The sequence below is a fragment of the Oreochromis niloticus genome, linkage group LG3 (genome assembly GCF_001858045.2).
Source record: "Oreochromis niloticus isolate F11D_XX linkage group LG3, O_niloticus_UMD_NMBU, whole genome shotgun sequence".
Classification (NCBI taxonomy): Eukaryota; Metazoa; Chordata; class Actinopteri; order Cichliformes; family Cichlidae; genus Oreochromis; species Oreochromis niloticus.
The window spans coordinates 78,512,466-78,531,892 of NC_031967.2; the positions used below are offsets into that span (position 1 = coordinate 78,512,466).

The 19,427-nt window shown below is 40.8% G+C and overlaps 1 protein-coding gene across 1 annotated transcript; it reads left to right on the forward strand.

The window, feature by feature from the left end:
- The first annotated feature begins 1,923 nt into the window (after window positions 1-1,923).
- On the forward strand, window positions 1,924-18,466 carry LOC100706972 (NXPE family member 3-like). Its single transcript, XM_005464331.2, has 5 exons — window positions 1,924-2,365; window positions 15,436-15,725; window positions 16,452-16,522; window positions 17,403-17,609; window positions 17,694-18,466. Exons 1-5 carry the CDS (start codon window positions 1,982-1,984, stop codon window positions 18,245-18,247), a joined length of 1,506 nt encoding a protein of 501 aa, XP_005464388.2. The 5' UTR covers window positions 1,924-1,981; the 3' UTR covers window positions 18,248-18,466.
- Window positions 18,467-19,427: the final 961 nt, after the last annotated feature.

The window sequence follows — 19,427 nt, forward strand, 5'->3', positions numbered from 1 at the left end:
GTTTATTGCACCTTTTTGCAATTTATGTAGTTACTATGGACTTAATGCATACATATTATTAAAATTTGGGCTATAACAGTTGTATCGATGTATAGCAACTTGAAATGCTCCCAGAAATGGCACTACAGCATGTAAAAATATAAAGCTCTGGCGGACTTGGTTCTATGGTAGGTCTTAAAGGGTTAAAAGCTACAGGTGCCGAAATGACATAGAATGACGTCCATCAGGAGCCCTGATGGTTTGGGGTCAAAGTCAGCACTATTACTGTCACTATCGATGTGCTGTTTTTATTTCACTTATTTAAACAAACATTACTGTAATATAACACAATATTACAGTAATGTGTGTTACATAAATAATATCACCTATAATCATGCATGTATAATCACAATCATACATAATTTTTATCTCGCCCTTAGTATTTTGGTCTAGACAGCCCAAAATGTGATGTCCACATTTTGCATATATATATATATATATATATATATATATATATATATATATATATATATATATATATCCATAGGTCCCTCATCCTATTCATGTAACCCCTTCCGCCAGGGTTACTTGCGTAGTACCCTGCTGGGGTAATAGGCTGGCCAAAGGAGGAGATAGAAGCCACTGACATAAAGACAAGAAAGCTCCTGACCATGCATGGAGGGTTTCACCCCAAGTTCAGCACCCTGAGGCTGTATGCTAAGCGGAAGGAAGGGGGCCGGGGACTGGTGAATGTCAGCACCACAGTCCAGGATGAGACAAGAAACATCCACGAATACATCACGAAGATGGCCCCAACTGACAGTGTGCTCGGTGAATACCTCACGCAGCAGAAACCCAAGAAAGAGGAGGAAGGCGAGGAACCATCATGGAAGGACAGGCCCCTGCACGGTATGTACCACCGGCAGATAGAGGAGGTGGCTGATATCCAGAAATCCTACCAGTGGCTGGACAAAGCTGGACTGAAAGACAGCACAGAGGCACTAATCATGGCAGCACAAGAACAAGCTCTGAATACAAGATCCATATAGCCTGGGGTCTATCACACCAGGCTAACCAACCGGACATAGTGGTGGTAGACAAACAGAAGAAGACGGCTGTAGTGATCGATGTAGCGGTTCCGAATGACAGCAATATCAGGAAGAAGGAACACGAGAAGCTGGAGAAATACCAAGGGCTCAGAGAAGAGCTCGAGAGGATGTGGAGGGTGAAGGTAACGGTGGTCCCCGTGGTAATCGGAGCACTAGGTGCGGTGACTCCCAAGCTAGGTGAGTGGCTCCAGCAGATCCCGGGAACAACATCGGAGATCTCTGTCCAGAAGAGCGCAGTCCTGGGAACAGCTAAGATACTGCGCAGGACCCTCAAGCTCCCAGGCCTCTGGTAGAGGACCCGAGCTTGAAGGATAAACCGCCCACAGGGGCGAGATGGGTGGGGGTTTTTTTTGTTTGTTTTTATTGTAGGCATTGTAGCATTTTATTTATATATTATATATACATTATTATATAATAACGTATATACAAAAATATATATAAATATTATATATATACAAAAATCTTTAGGAAAATGAATACCGGTAAATTAAATTGTGTTAAATATCTATGAAATTTACTCCTGTAGGTAATACATTTTAAAATGTACAATTTTGACTTTGAAATAACACTCTTGTTCCATTATCATAACTCTGATAATGGAACAAGCTCACATTTTTGAATTGGATCATTTTATACATGTTCGTTTTGTGATTCACATATTCTTTTGAATACAGAGGCGCCATGCATCACACATTTGCATTAACTCATAGACTAGCAAATGCAATGGCAATACGAATCCTTCATTATGCAATTAACGACTAAAAATGAAGCGGACTTAAATTGTCTGATGTATTTTTGTTGTTGTCTTTAATCTCTCTCTTTTCCAGTTCTTGAATAAAGCAAACACCATCGTCATCATCCCAAGTGTTTCCCCGTTCACCCCACCTTCTGAGATGCATTACAACTGTAAATTCCAACCATTTTCTGGTACAGATGCTCATGAAGAACACCTCCTACTACAGTCCATTGCTTGGCCTGAAACTCCACCATTACCATCACCTGTGTCCATGAACAGAACCAGTGATCCAGCACACAGCACCTTCACCATTCTTCCAGGGAGAGAAGGGGAACAGTGGCATATTGGGGATAAGCTGGAGGTTCTGATCAAAATTCATGACTTCCAGGGCCATCCAAAGAATTGTGGGGGAGATGTCTTACTCGCTCGTCTGCACAACCCAACTCTTCATGCAGGTGTGGCAGGGCAAATCGTGGATCATCTCAATGGCTCCTACTCTGCTTTTTTCTTTTTACTCTGGGAAGGAAGTGCACAGGTTGAGGTGATGTTAAAATTTATCATTTTTATGCTGATCATAAGGGTTGATAATCTTATATTCAACTTGCCCTTCTGTTTTTTGGAACTGTGGAACCTTTAGAGAAAAGCAGACTTAGCATTTCTCAACACTTAACTGCAGAGAATTATCTACATAACTGTGACTAACTGCAGATTTAGCAGCTATATACAGCTATCAAGGCTAGGTTAGCGGGGTTAGGTTAACCCTCTGGGGTCCAGGGTATAATTAGCTGTTTTTGACTACTTTTGATTTTACCTCTATATTTCACCTTTAAAAACTGTTTATCTTGCCTTGTTTGGTATCATTATTTTCAGCACAACCTCAAATAACTGAAATTTGAGGGGTTTTTTTTTCATTTTGGCATACTATATTAGCACAATTGATCTAAATCCAGACAAAAAATTCAAAATCCCAGTAGAAAAAAGTTACATTTTTTACTGTAAAACCCACAAACATGTTTAACGAATCATTTTCATAACTTGAAATGCAAATAGAAATTGTACCTTTCTAAAAGTTATGCACAAGTTTTGCAAACCACAAGGTTATATGGTGTTATTTACCTAAAAATGCAGCCAAGGCCTCAGGCGTTTTTTATGTAACCATTTGAATCTATTTACAGAACAATCAGGTGTTCTGTATCAAATAAGAAGGCACACAAATTATTTGTGCCAGTCCCAAAACATTGTTTGTGTTCAGTATAAGACAGAGGAGAACACCACAGGCCTAAACCCTGCAGGTCTGACTGCAGGAGGTGCATCAGTCCAGTTTTCCATGTGGGAACAGCGTTTACACTGGAATCTGCCTTTGATGGCTTTTTTTTGGAGCAAATGTGACATTCAGCAGTATAACTGACACACAATACAAAACAATAACTACACAACACACTAACTATAGCCTCCAAACACGCTAAACGTCACTAATGTCTCACATATGAAAACCCCTTCTCTCTCTTTCTTTCGCTCGCCCGCTTTCCGTTGCAGGTGTCACTCCTAAATCTGCCCCCTCTTCCCAAACAACCAAATGTCACATGTCGCCATATCATTTTTTTTGATTGGCTGACATGGTAAAGTTTAACACCAATAGGGAAGGGGTGTTTTTTCTTTTTCTTTTTTCACTGGAGAGTGTTTGCTAGCGCTGTCCATAGAAAACGCTGTTTATACCGTTCTTCCCGCTGTAAACACCACAGTTCTATTCAGAAAAAAACATTGCGTGTATTTTTTATCATAACTCTGGTTTTACGTGGCCCATTACCACAATTCAAAAACTGGTATGCAGTTTGAAGTCCGCACTTTCGACCCAAGTTAAAATGGAGACTCTGCATCTTGTCGCTGTGTCGTCTTAAATTGGTCATGTGATTGTGACGTGCCGTCGACCCCAGAGGGTTAACTGGAAACACTAAATTGACCATAGGTGTGAATCCAGGAGTGAATGTGAGCACGAATGGTTGTCTCTGTCTATGTGTTAGCCCAGCGACAGACTGGTGACCTGTCCAGGGTGCACCTTGCCTCTCGCCCTAAGACAGCTAGGATAGACTCCAGCGCCCCCCATGACCCTGAAAAGGATAAGTGGAAGTGAATGGATGGATGGATATCCAGGCAATTAATCAGAATCAGAACCAGAATACTTTATTAATTCCTAAGAAAATCATGTATCATTAAAAATTCATTCAGGTTTCAAACTGACTTTGTAATGTTTTAAGTTGACTTGTTTTAAAATTATATTATCGTGAAATAACTTATTTCCCACATACCTGATACTATGCTAAAAGATTGATGCCAAAAATTCTTAATGAAGGCATTCAAAATGATGACAAATTCCTTGAATTTAGATTATTAGTATAATGGGAATTTTAAAGATCAGACTGGTATTTGATAATTACAGTGCACTTTAAAGTTTCTTGAGCATGCAAATATTTGCATATTGGCACTAAACTACAATCTGGTGATTGAGAAAGAAGATAATGTGAAAATAAGAAAACGTGAATTTCCCAGATTGACAACTTCAGAATGCCATCACAAGAAAGTCATCCCTAAAGACTGACATGTTTTTTGGCTTCAGTTGCTAAAATACATGTTAATGACAACTGTACAGTACTGTGCAAAAGTCTTAAGCCACCCTTTTTGTTTTTGTAGTGTAATTCCAGAAGCACTTTGTTAGTCATTAATACCATTACCTCACATAAACTAGGAAAATTATCTACATAACTGTGACTAAAGACCTAACTTTCTGCTCCTTAATTCAAATAAAACTGAGGTTATTATACTCGGCCCTAAAAATCTTAGAAATATGGTATCTGTATATATCCTGTCTCAGAGTAATGCTGAAAAAACTAGTTCACGCATTTATTACTTCCAGGCTGGACTACTGTAATTCATTATTATCAGGAAGTCCTAAAAACTCCCTGAAAAGTCTTCAGTTAATCCAAAATGCTGCAGCAAGAGTCCTGACAGGGACTAGAAAGAGAGAGCATATTTCTCCTGTATTGGCTTCCCTTCATTGGCTTCCTGTTAAATCCAGAACTGAATTCAAAATCCTGCTCCTCACATACAAGGTCTTAAATAATCAGGCCCCATCTTATCTTAATGACCTTGTAGTACCATATCACCCTATTAGAGCACTTTGCTCTCGCTCTGCAGGCCTACTTGTTGTTCCTAGAGTATTTAAAAGTAGAATGGGAGGCAGAGCCTTCAGTTTTCAGGCCCCTCTTCTGTGGAACCAGCTTCCAGTTTGGATTCAGGAGACAGACACTATCTCTACTTTCAAGATTAGGCTTAAAAATTTCCTTTTTGGTAAAGCATATAGTTAGGGCTGGACCAGATGACCCTGAATCCTCCCTTAGTTATGCTGCAATAGACGTAGGGGCGATCGTGGCTCAACAGTTGGGAGTTTGCCTTGTAATTGGAACGTAGCTGGTTCGAGCCCCGGCTTGGACAGTCTTGGTCGTTGTGTCCTTGGGCAAGACACTTCACCCGTCACCTACTGGTAGTGGTCAGAGGGCCCAGTGGCGCCAGTGTCCGGCAGCCTCGCCTCTGTCAATGCGCCCCAGGGTGGCTGTGGCTACAATGTAGCTTCCCATCACCAATGGGTGGATGACTGGATGTGTAAAGTGCTTTGGGGTCCATAGGGACTAGAAAAGCGCTATATAAATACAGGCCATTTTACCATTTACGTAGGCTGCTGGGGGATTGAGTTTTTCCTTTCCAGTCACCTTTCTCACTCACTATGTGTTAATAGACCTCTCTGCATCGAATCATATCTGTTATTAATCTCTGTCTCTCTTCCACAGCATGTCTTTATCCTGTTTTCCTTCTCTCACCCCAACCGGTCGCAGCAGATGGCCCCGCCCCTCCCTGAGCCTGGTTCTGCCGGAGGTTTCTTCCTGTTAAAAGGGAGTTTTTCCTTCCCACTGTTGCCAAAGTGCTTGCTCATAGGGGGTCATATGATTGTTGGGTTTTTCTCTGTATCTATTATTGTACGATCTACTGTAGAATATAAAGCACCTTGAGGCGACTCTTGTTGTAGTTTGGCGCTACATAAATAACATTGAATTGAATTGAATTGAATCGGATTAAATTAGTGTCCACCCAGACATGGTTTGTTTTTGTTCCTACTGGCACTGTTTACTTTTGCCAGCATGTAATCTGAATAGATTACTTGCCACTAGGGCAGGGCAATTTGGCCAAAAGTATTTATTACGATATATATTTGAAAATTTGTGATAACGCTACAACTGATGATATAATTGATGTGAGACAATATACTTTACAACAACTTTATTAGTGCAAAAAAACCCCATCAATTTCTTTTCACTTAACCCTCTGGGGTCACCGGACGCGCCAGTGCGTCAAAATCACATGACATGGGTCGAAAGTGCGGACTTCAAACTACATACCAGTTTTGAATTGTGTCGATGGGCCAGGTAAAACGAGAGTTATGATAAAAAATACACACAATGTTTTTTTCTGAACAAAACAGTGGTGTTTACAGCGGGAAGAACAGTGCAGTTTTCTACAGACAGCGCTAGGAAACACTCTCCCTTTGCGAGTGAAAAAAGACAAAGAAAAAGAAAAAAAACTTACATAGATAGAACTTACATACATACAACTTACAATACTTACATAGTCTGAAATCAGACTTAAATTACTCCCTCTGTTCATTCTCCTCACATCATATCTAGTGGTTGGCCTCAGATTCCACAGCGTACTGAGAGTCCGAGGTCAACTGACATAGTTTCACCTGCTAAATACACAGAAAATTTTGTTAAAAGCCACACAATTTGCACACAATAATGTTCCCCTTTAAGCACTTTAACATACTTAAATTTAGCATAAGATATAAACACGTTATAACAATGTGTCATCATTAAATTATAAATTTCTTGTCCAACTCTGCACTTCTGAACAGACCTGACCACTTTATTTAATTGTCCTGTTACTTTACCATTATATATTTCACCAATTAATCCTCCTCAGTCTCTGCTATATTTCCTCTCTTGAAAGCCTCTCACACACAGCCACACACGAAGCTTCTTTCTCACCACTCATTTTAGCTAATTTGCATACTGAGTCATATCTCAGGACTCACCGTGACAAGAGAAAGGCATATTTAAATCTCACCACACTGTTAAATTATTTTATTTTCTTCCTAGAGTAATCACTTGTTTTATTCAATCGCCACAAGAGCACTTCCAATTCACTATTTTAAAACTACTTTAAGCTTTTAATCACTTTTCATTTTCACCAATGTCACTCCCTTGTCATGGAACTTCCTAAGTCATTCCTCAACTTCAGGGTTTAAGTGTGCTAAATTCACACTATTTTAACACTGATAAACAGTCTCACATGCTCAACATACTGTCTAATCCTCATGAACTCTCTTGTATTTCTAACGTTAATGCATTTTCTGTTTGTGTGTGTGATTTTGTATATATTTCTTTTTGCAGTGTTTTAGACTCCTTCACAATTTTCCCACTTAAGCAGTCAGTTTTCTCTTCCCCAAGTTTGCTAACCCAAATTTTGATTTCCCACCTTAAATAACAGCATTCCTTGTCTTCAGCCAGTTCAACCAGAAACTTGGCCTGAACGTTTCCAGTGATGTTAACCTATAACTTTCTTCCGACCGCTGCATGTGGAAAATTGATCCAGGTCTGCTTTGCACCTAAAAATGACAAACTTAGACATTTTCATTATTATCATGAGTGCTTAAACGACCCACTTCTCTCTCTCCGGCCAAAAATACCAATTTATTTTATGTGTTTACATTGATAGTGTAGGCGTGTTCTTCATTGCGTTTATGTGATCATGTCAATCTCACTTCTGATTCTTTCCAAAAATAATTTCACATGTAACAATTTCTATATGTGTGTTTTCTATTCATTAATGTAATTGTTAGTTAATTTCTCTCTTTATTTTTACCTTTTTTGTTTCCCTCTTTGTTGTGATGTGGTGGACATTTCTAAACCTTCATGAGTTCAGCCTTCAATCCAATTTTCCCATATGCATTCACTATATGACGTCCAGGTTCACGTCTCTCACTGTTCTCATAGTTTCCTGTGGGGCCTCACAGATCAACACAGGCCCAACTCAGCTGTTTCTTCTTCTCTGTTACTTCTCTCTTGATCTTTTCAGTCTTTTCTTTTAGGTTAACTCCCAGCATGGCAAATATCATCCAGTGCCTTCAAACAGTCATGTCACTTGTCAAGTTTCCAGCTTGCAATTCAAAACTCATGTTCCATCAGTGGTATTCATACATGCTGCTGCTTGACCCTTCAGTGTTATAGGTCAGTTGCACTGTCTTTTGCCTGCTGTTAATTCTTCAAGTCCACGATGTTCTGTCGGTCTTCATCAGGAGATTAACTGTCCTTTGAGCTTCTTCTCAGGGTCGGGACAAAGTGAGAGGTCAAGCTGTAAAATTTTAGCCAAAACCTGGCCTGTTTTCCTCCCAATTCTGTTAATCTATCATTTTGCCGCTTTACTCAAGATTTCAGGTTGAGGGAAGTCCACCTGTATTAACACACTAAAGCATTTAATTAATTTCATTTTATCACTTTTTCTTAACACATTCCTTCCTCTCTGGTCTCACACTACACACATCAGCCAGTTTCCTTTTATGGGCATGCAAAGTTACTGTCACACACACTACTTCCTCTCTCACACACACAGCCACGCAGACTCATATTTTTCTGTTTCTCTCTTTCCTGTTTCTACAGACTAATCAAACTCTTGTTTTTTATATTTACAGTCTATAAACCCTCTGTACTTCTGCTAAGTCTTGATCTAAAAACAATACACCCTTATTTCACACACACACTTTTAAATATACTAAGCTCTCTGGTTTTGCAAGCATTCACATCACAATCTTCAGCGTGCTCAGCAGAGTTCTTTCAGACATCGGGACAATTAACAATTTTCCACACATATCACCATTCTTTCAGTTCAGTTTTGTAACATTCACACAATACTTTCATCAGCATATTACACACCTCCCAAAACTTCGTCGTCTCACACACACCGCCTTTTCTCTCAAAACAATGTGCACCTTTAAACATTCATCCAAATGACAATTTTACACTTCACTTATACATTCACACATTTATATATATAACAAAAGACTGCCACTGAGTGCCAAGATAAATTATTTCCATTACCATATTACCTCTTCAAAACCGATATTATTCACCATTTCCATATCACATTTTCCAAACCTGAGTACCGGTACACTTAACTTTTTCCTTGATTAATTTAAAAGCCTCTAAGCCAGGTCCAACCTTGCTGGTCAATCAACCCGCTTTGGGAATGCCCTCACCTATAGCGGTCAAATTTCTAGGCCCTATGATAATTTAAAAGTGGTCCCCCGTGAGTTGACCGGAAACCCCACTCCTGGGCGCTTTCGAATCCCGTCTGCGCCATTAAGCTTTACTTAAGGTTTACCTGTCAATCACGTTCGAACGGGACCACCCAGGTCCAACCCTGTCGATCAAACGGTGCAAGAAAAGTGGTACTTGACCACTGATTATTAACAACTGTCCCTATCTGTCGCGGGTATCACCCGGATGACCCTGTCGTCACAGGAAATTGCAGCGCGTCCGCCGCAAGATGGAGCCATCACACTCAGAACATTTTGTACCCATAGGAAGTCCAACTTCCCATCCTAAAATTTATTTAAATATATTTAAAAGCACCACTGTGGGGATTCCACCGCTGAATTATCTGGTGCCTGAGTCCAACTCTACCACTTGTCAATACAGGGATAGATCACTTAACCAAATATTTTAACCTAATATCTCTTTTCTTGGCTGACGTAACACACACACACATAACACACCAACTTCAAACAACAATTAAAAATCCACCCCAGTATTAACAACAATGAGCTTTCATCCAATATCCCCAAACTTCACTTTTCTTTATTTCTAATTACCCAAAATGATCCTGGACATGTCACCTGAAATCTACTTAACAGATTTTACAATTACGTTTAATTTCCACTACTGAGCCAGTTTAATGGTAACAATCATCAATTCGGTGGACAACTAATTTAGAATTCATCCAATGTGGACAATTTTCAACAGGCTTGTACGCTTACTTTTACTCTTTTAGACAGGTCTGTTGTCCACCTCATATCAGATCGTACCTCAAGTTCCAAATTAGTCCCCTCAGCTGCACAAGAATCCGGGTCACTGGCACCAAGTATTAAATCCCAGTTCTTTTGTATTCTTTACGGCCAAAAAAGGACACGGCTCAAAAGTGGTCTTATTACTTTAAAATGATCTTTAATTTTACATATCCGGATATGGAGACCTGGACACAACACACACAACCCCAGGTCTGAAACACAAACAGAAGCCTAGTTACTTATATACTCGCTCTCTACGTCACATCACACTTTAAGTTTCGATCAAACAGTCTAGTTGGTTTCACTTTCTGGTCCTATGCTCTGCAAAAGTATGCAGTTTCCTGTCAGCCTGCAACCTAGTTTTACACTGAAATCTGGGCCTCTCATAAAACACACTAATCAGCATTCAGATTATATATTTTATTTCCTAACAGTGCATTAAAGCTATATAAAAATGTAACAGTGCAAATGCAAATTCCTTGCTGACAGTTTAACCAAAAGGCACTTCCAGTGGAAATGGGCTGACATTTTTTGATATACCTTTATTAGTCCCACAAGGGGAAATTTCATGTTAAGGCTGCCGACCTATTGCACGCAATGGCGGCGCCATCTTACCCTCCGACCATACATACATTACACAAAAACATCACGTGGGGAAGACAGGTCAGAGAGGTATAACAATGGAAAATGCACCACATGAGGAAAGATAAGGAGAAAAATACCCCCCCCCCCCCCCCCCCCCTTCAATAGGGAGATCAGTTTGAGAACAGAAAAAAAAACCCACCTGTGCACATAGCACATGACAAAACTCTTAATACACCAAAGAAACACATGACAAGCAACAGGGGTGGGTAAAGGGTGAGAGACATTCAATGTAGACAGTACATCCGGGCCTGCAGCCTATGCGCTGGTCTCCATGATCCACCGTCAGCATCGGAAGGGAATAAGCGTCGGAGGCGTTTGGAGGGGGGAGGGGGGATGAGTGTATGTCTGCATGCGTATATGTCTGTGTGCGTGTGTGTGTATGTGTCCAGAGTTCAGCAGAGACAGTGTCCTTCACCATGCCAGGCTAAGTAAACAGTCTTCCAGCCAACCCAGGTGGCCTTGCATAGAATGGGAAGAACAGTCTAAAAACAGTTCATTATCAGGGTGTTGTTGTTCAGCTCCAGCCTAGAGACTGCAGCTGGCACCAAAGGGGTATCCACATGAAGTGATTGTGGTTTTTACTTTAGTGCGAACAACTCATATGAATTTCAAAGCTGTTCTAACAGTCCGACACTGGTCTCTCAATCTCCCGTTGGAGAGCCTTGAGCTTCTCCATAATGTCATCAGACTTACGCTCCGTGGTGTTGTCATTCTTGTGCTCAGAGAGCCGATTTCTGAGAACACACGACCACAGTGTGCTTCTCCAAGATGTGATCCAATTTGCGCTCAAAGATGTTATTCCGAGTGAGCCCCTCTAAGATGTAATCCAGTTTTCACTCAGGTCTTATTCTGAGTATTCAACGCAGCCGTAAGCTTCTCCAAGATCTTATCCGTGCTGCACTCAATGACCCTATTTTGAGAAACTCACACCTTGTCCCATCGTTTCAATCCCAGCGGGCAGCCTTGTGGGGGTTTGAACAGCCAGTACCGCTTCCTTAATTCTTTGATAAGCCAAGGCCAAGCAAGCTCCAATCAGCAATAACCCTGTTATCATTGTTCTGAATAGGTATCTCCAAAAGTTGATTCTGTTCATCTGGATGTAGCGTTTTGTGGGAGAAAAGTTTCGTCACTCATCCAAGTGACTTCTTCAGTCTCAGCTGACTGCAGGTTTCCCCAAATCTTATAAACAGTACATTTGCATAATGACTGAAACCAGCCCACTGAAGGAACAATGGGCTGGGAGGTCAGTTCCTTAATCATAATTATGCAAATTCTCATGACCATTGATCAACAACCACTGACCAAAACCCACTGATCAAAGACCACTGATCAATGGCCATGAGTACCATTCACAGAGAGCTGGGGAATGGCTGCAATCACAGCATTGTAAGATGGTGACAGATGCACCCTTAGGCCCCCTCCTCGATTCAGAGATGGTCTTTCCCTTTTCACGTAAATGGATCTGCTGGAGCTTTCTTTAGGTGCCTTCCCAGCTTTGACAAAAGTCCAGCTGGGATAACCACATTTACTCAGGGCCTTCTTGATGTGCTGTTCTTCTGCCTCCCTGGCCGCTGTGTCAGTGGGGATGGTGTTCGCTCTGTGTTGTAGCGTCCTGATGACACCCAGTTTGTGCTCCAGTGGATGATGAGAGTCAAACCTTAGGTACTGATCCGTATGTGTAGGTTTATGGTAAGCGTCGGCTTTTAGATGTCCCCCATTACTGATGGAAATCTCACAGTCTAAGAAGGCTAACCTGTCAGTTTTCATATCCTCCCTGGTGAATTTGATGTGTCGGTCCACCGAGTTAATGTGATCCGTGAATTGTGGTACGTCCTGAGATTTGATTTTCACCCAGGTTTCATCCACATATCTGAACCAATGGCTTGGTGGTGTTCCAGGGTAGGATAGCAAAGCCCTCTTTTCCACTTCTTCCATGTACAAATTGGCCACGATGGGTGAAACTGGGGAGCCCATGGCACACCCATGTTTCTGCCTGTAGAACTGACCCTTGTATGTGAAGTAGGTGGAATGAAGACACAGTTCCAAAAGCAAACACACTTGGTCGATGCTGAGAGTGGTCCTGTTGCTGAGGTTGGGGTCATCCTGTAATCTCTTACGGACTACCTCCAACGCTTCCGTGACTGGGATGCAAGTGAAGAGAGATGTAACGCCGTATGAGACCATGGTTTCATCTGCCTCCATAATGACATCTCTCACCTTCTCAACAAAATCCAGGGTGTTCTGGATGTGGTGTTCAGAGCTGCCCACCAGGGGGTTGAGGATTGAAGCCAGAAACTTGGAGATGTTATAGGTGACAGAGTTGATCATGCAGACAATCGGTCTTAAAGGTGCACCCTGTTTATGTATTTTCGGTAAACCATACAGACTTGGTGTAGACTCCCCTGGGTACAGCCTGTGGTATGAGGTCCGGTCAATAGCCTTGTCTTGTTCTAACTGCTTCAGACAGTCTATCACCCTCTTCCTGTAGTCACTTCCTGGGTCTCGTTTCAGGGGCTCATAAGTATTTGCATCACTGAGTAGTGACAAAATCTTCTTTCTGGTTTAGCAATACTGTGCACCTACCCTTGTCTGCCGGAAGGATGATAATCTTGTTGTCATCACTAAGTGATGTGAGTGCCTTCCTCTCCTCCATGGTGATGTACTGTACTGTTTGTAATGTACTGTTTATAAGATTTGGGGAAACCTGCAGTCAGCTGAGACTGAAGAAGTCACTTGGATGAGTGACGAAACGTTTCTCCCACAAAACGCTACGTCCAGATGAACAGAATCAACTTTTGGAGATTTACTTACCTGGATGATTGAGAATGCATCAAGACGTTCCGAATAGGTAGATATCTTCAGCACTCAGGCTCACCCAAGCCCAAACTTCTCGTTGAGAAAGGGGTGTCAATTGCATTCAGGGACCAGTAGATCAAATCTATAATTCTCTTTTAGGTTGTAGAGAACAGACTGTGAGAAAGTGTTCCAGGGAAAAGTAATACAAAAAACACAAGACTAGACAAGGACACAAGAGGCTAAGCAGGGAAGCTAAGGGAGAGGAGGAGGAGGAGAGGAGAAAAGTACGACCGCCTTCGTCAAGAGCAAGAGCAAACAAAGCAGGCAGATAAGTCACACTTTACTCAGCTCATTCTTCTTGCTTCCTAGTGGTGTGCGGATCGATATTGAAATATTGATTCTTCTGATACCAGTAATTTATGTTCTAGAATCGATTCTCATATTAAAATATCTATATTTTACTACTCTGGGGTAAATTTGTAGTTTGTCCCATTAAAAGGAACACAGTGGAAAGAAACTATATCATTCGGATCGTCTAAATTGGAAGGAACTACTTCCTCTTGCGCTTTTCATAGTCATATGTGAAACACGGCTGTATAAATGTGTCGCAGCCACTGGCGTGCGCACTCACAACAGTTGCTGAGCGTAAACGGAGTCATTTGTGCAGGTATTTTACCTCCACAAACAGCTAAGACGCGGTTTGCATTACATATGGCAAGACAGTGAGGTGTTGTGGCAACATCACTGACCTCGTCAAACACCTCAGAGTAAATCATATCACAGAATATGATGAGCTTATGTTGAGGCAAACTGAAGAGGAGGAGAGGGACAGGTGCTGTTAGGGCAAGACAGACATCTCTCGCGGAGTCCTTTAATGCTGCAGGCAGGCAACGTGCTCAAATAGCACACAACTTCAGTTTTTTTGTTTCTATAGTATTATTCTGCATTATTAAGCAATAAGAACAAGTAGTCTGATGTCCTGTAATCATTATGAAGCTATATTACTATATTATTATTACAATTACATAATGTCATTATATATTGTATTATGAATTGCAATGAAACATTAAGTTTTTGTACAAAGTATCGGTATCGGATCAGTATCGTCGATGCCACCCTGAATTTTACTTGGTATTGGATGGGAACTGAAATCAGTGGTATCGCATATCACTATTGCTTCCTCCACTTCTGTACCATTGATTCATTAATCCTGAATTCTCTCACAGCTCCTCTATTCGCATGTTCTACTGCGCGACTGATAGCCTTGAGTTTAAAATCCGCTTCGTACACGTCTCTTAACAGGTGCCTTTTTGGGGTCCTTATACACACGCAATACGGTGATATTATGTTGAAGCACAGTATGCATTACTCCGCGAGACTCCTGACTACGGTAGCCATAATGCTCCGACAAGCCATCAAGCGGTGCGGCTTCGTAGCTTCCCAAAGTCGTACTAAAACATTTTTTGACAGATTTTGAGTACCACATAAAACCTATTTGAGGTCAGTAAGCACAACCAGAATACATAAAGTGCACTGTCGATTTTTGAGAAAATTAAAGGCTTTTAAGAGCACCTTAAAGTTCGAAAAATATGGTAATAACGATGGCCCGCTTGCATGTTCTACAAAAAAAATGTGCTTTGGTGGGTATCTGATGGACAAAAACCAAACTAGTTCCACATCATGAAAGTTGCAGCATTTTTACAAACCAGTTCCTCTTAATCTGTTTCATTCAACGATCCGCTTTTGCCCTTTTCATTCTCCGTTGCCACCATGCTTTTTCCGCCATGTGTGTATGAAAACAAAGGCACTGCACATGCACATTTTAGCCATATTCTATTGTGATATTTAATTTTTGCCTAACATTATACCGGTATACCGTGAACGGTATGATATGGCCCAGACCTACTTGCCACCAACACCAAAGTGTGTATTACAAGGTTCTTCATATGCATATAATCTATGAGACCAGGTTACCAGACTTTGATTCTTGGTCCTACCAGGTGACACTGGTTCACCCCAGTGAGGCAGTCACAGAACTTCGCAGACTGAACATAGAACAGCCCGACAGGATGTGCTTCGTGAGCCAGTTCCGCTCAGGCTCAGTTACTGAAACTACCAAATGTCACGTATGCTTGCGTCCAACCCAGCAGCCTGTGTGCAACTACACTGACCTCCAAACAGGTGAGCCGTGGTTCTGCTACAAGCCAAAGAATCTGAGTTGTGATGCCAGGATCCTCCACTTAAGGGCTGGATATCAGCAAATCACAGCAATGGACCAGCTCTTTCAGAGGTGAGAATTACTTCTGGATCCTTGGTGAAACATTTTTTTTTTAATTAAAGTCCATCTGGATGTAGCGTTTTCAGTGGGAGAAACGTCTCGTCACTCATCCAAGTGACTTCTTCAGTCTCAGCTGACTGCAGGTTTCCCCAATCTTATAAACAGTACATTTGCATAATGACTGAAACCAGCCCACTGATCAATGGCCATGAGTACCATTCACAGTAATTATGATTAAGGAACTGACCTCCCAGTCCATTGTTCCTTCAGTGGGCTAGTTTCAGTCATCATGCAAATGTACTCGTCTTGATGCATTCTCAATCATCCAGGAAAGTAAATCTCCAGAAGTTGAATCTGTTCATCTGGACGTAGCGTTTTGTGGGAGAAACATTTCGTCACTCATCCAAGTGACTTCTTCAGTCTCAGCTGACTGCATGTTTCCCTAAATCTTATAAACAGTACAATTCATTATGGAGATTTACTTACCTGGATGATTGAACATGTATCAAGACGACTCTCGAATGATGATTATCACTCATCAACCTGTCTTTCCAGAAACGTAAAAATCCAACCTCATATTTTACAAGGTTTTTCCCCATAGATTTGAGGTAACTGTTGATTTGTATTAATGGTGAATAACTTACTGTTCACTATATCTTTCTTTAATGTTTAGTAGTGTTTAATCCAATCTGATTTGTTGCCTGCTGGGTTACATAAAATTGTGTGTGCTTGCTTCAGAGGTGTCAATATGAAAGTCTCCATTCCAGCTTCAGGACCTGCCGGTGTCACTGTTTTGCCCAAGAAGAAAGGTAAAGTCACTTTTGACAACAATCATTTATATCTAAATTGAAAGAGGATGTGCTGCAGATTGTGAGCAGTTGACAGCTATAAAAATTAAACGGCTCTATTACATTTACTACCTTGTTCCAGACAGTAGATACCTGTGGAAAGATGTGTCAAGGCTACTGTAAGCTAAGTGGTGGTAGCATAGAATATTTGGGTGGCAGTGTAACATGTGGACTTCTGTTTAGATAGTCCATAACATGTGGATACAATTAATGGCTGCTATTCCCCAAAATAAAGAGGTCTATTATAACAATAAATGGTATGATTACAAAGTTGTAATAAGTGGACAGTAAAACATGAAAATCTTTCCTAATTAAAATTAGACTAATCTCCCCTTGAATGTTGTCTTCTCACCATCAACAGTATTATTGACATTAGGGGCAAAGGAATCCACAAGCTCAGAAATACAGAACAGACACCAAAACACTAGTAACCATGAACAATAGAAGAAAAAAGACTAATAAACAATAATGCAAATTAAAAAAAAAACTGTGCCCAGGCCCAGGACCGTAACATTTTCTCTGTACACACATTCAAGTCTGTGACAAAATTGCAAAGCGCACAATGCATGTGATGAGACTTCCATTTGTAATGTGTAAAACTTTATTTGGAGTCAGTTACATGTGCACCAGTCTTCAAATCACTAGTACACTACATTTGGACTGACTTGTAGGTGACTAAATACATTTTCAAACAATCTGACCATCTTAGTGTGTCTAGAAAACCACACTGACCAGACTTGTTACGAAATTAAATTAGAACAAACATTTTAAGAGACATCAATGCACTTATAAGCTTAAACAAACATACAATTCTTTCTTTTCTTGTTTGTCCTCTTCTCAGATAATTCAGAGGAGAGCAGCAATAGTGTTGGACCTGGACCCTCTGGCTATTACTACCAGGGTGTGTGGAGAGCACTAGATGACACCACAGTTCATCAATTCAACACTCCATCAGCCATCACTCAGTGTCTGAAAGGAAAGGTGGTTCACTTGTATGGAGACTCCACCATCAGGCAGTGGTTTGAATACTTTATTGCAACAGTACGAGGTATCTGACCCACAAACCTTTTTGACACCAATTTAATTTTTTTCTACTCTGCAGCTTAATGTATTCCCTCTCTAATACTTTCAGATCTCAAGGAGTTTAACTTGAATAGTGAGAAGAAAGTTGGACCTTTTATGGCTCTGAACTATGAAAACAACATCATTGTGACTTACCGTGTGCACGGGCCTCCTCTCCATTTTACCAAAGTGCCAACCAGCGAGTTGCGTTATATTGCCAACGAGTTAGACAATGTGACTGGAGGTAGAAACACCGTTGTAGTTATTGGCATCTGGGCACACTTCTGCACTTTCCCCACTGAGATCTACATCCGACGGTTGCAGAGCATTCGGAGGGCAGTGGTGCGGCTTCTGTCCAGGGCTCCAGATACACTGGTTGTTATTCGGACTGGAAACCCCAAAGCTTTGAAACTTCATGAAGTACTAACTAACAGCGACTGGTACTCACTGCAGAGAGACAAAGTGCTCAGAGCCATGTTTGAAGGACTGAATGTCAATCTGGTGGATGCCTGGGAGATGGTCTTAGCCCATCACCTGCCACATCAGCTCCACCCACAATTCCCCATTATTAAGAACATGATTAACGTTCTCTTGTCCTACATATGCCCTCAAAAGGATGGCTAGATTATTAACAGGCCAGCCACAGATGAGACTGACTACATTCTTTTTTTTAGTACTAATTCTGGGTGGCAAAAACAGCAATCATGTTTTTTCATCATGAACATGATGGAGTGCAGCTATAGAAAGGGTGGGGTGGGTATATACTCTGCATCATTGGGTTATCAAGCAGTATTCCATGATGTACCGAAACTCCATGTCCATGCCAACTCTCACACGTACAAACACACATTTATTTTTAAATTCACTAAACAAAAATAATTATTAATTGTTAACCCTTTAAAGCCGGTTGGAGCGGGCACGCTCCGTTTTGCGTAACTATTTTTAAATCTCGGTAGCGCTGTAACCATGTAAGCTAGCGCAATAATTTTTTTTTGCATATGAAACCGGAGGAGTTGTACTTACATCTTATGCCATCAACTTGTCATGGTTTCCTTCCACACATGGCTTTGCAAAAATTGCATAAAAAGCACTTGCAGCAACAAAAACATAATATTCCAGAAACACGCTTTACTGATCCAATCAGCTGTTCGTAACACGTCCTACGTCCATCAGTGCGAACTATCGCATGTCTGCCATGACCTGCCCGAAACCGGAAGTGACATGATTTTGTGGAAATGTAGGTTTTTGGGTTTTTTGTTTGTTTTTTTTTTACCATCGGGGCCTTATAAGCTTATACTGTTGTTTTTAAAAGTTATGTTTGACTTTATGACTTTCTGTGTCGTTTCTGTGATGCTTAGGACTCAAATTCCACTGCTGGAAATAGTTTATTTATATATATCCTGTTTTTTGGGAAATTTGCATTATAATATTTATTTTTGTTTTTCCTGCAGTATATGAAAATTCAAAAATAAAACTATGAAGACACTCAAAATAAATTTCCTGTGGTGGGAAACTATTTTGTGCAACTTTTTTGTATTTGCAGTTTTGAGGGATAAGCCTCTTAAATTTCTCTAACTAGAAATATATGTGTTAGAGTGAATTGTTAAATGTTTGTCATTTTTATTCTTACCATTTGTACTTTAACTGTGTGTTGAAAGGAATTCTTTTGTTCTCCCCTCCCCAGATTCTCGAGGTTCTGGGTGAGGGGCTATAGTGTTTTATTGCAGATACATCCTATCTGGAAGATCTGCTTCTTTTGATGTGGTAAAACTTCCTGCCCTTTGTATGGCTTCACTGTGTTATC

Excerpts from the sequence above, each read along its gene's own strand:
- LOC100706972 (XM_005464331.2), top strand. The coding sequence starts at position 1,982 with ATGCATTACAACTGTAAATTCCAACCATTTTCTGGTACAGATGCTCAT. Across the intron at positions 15,726-16,451 it reads ATGGACCAGCTCTTTCAGAG|AGGTGTCAATATGAAAGTCT; the intron begins GTGAGAATTACT and ends TGCTTGCTTCAG. Across the intron at positions 17,610-17,693 it reads CTTTATTGCAACAGTACGAG|ATCTCAAGGAGTTTAACTTG; the intron begins GTATCTGACCCA and ends TAATACTTTCAG.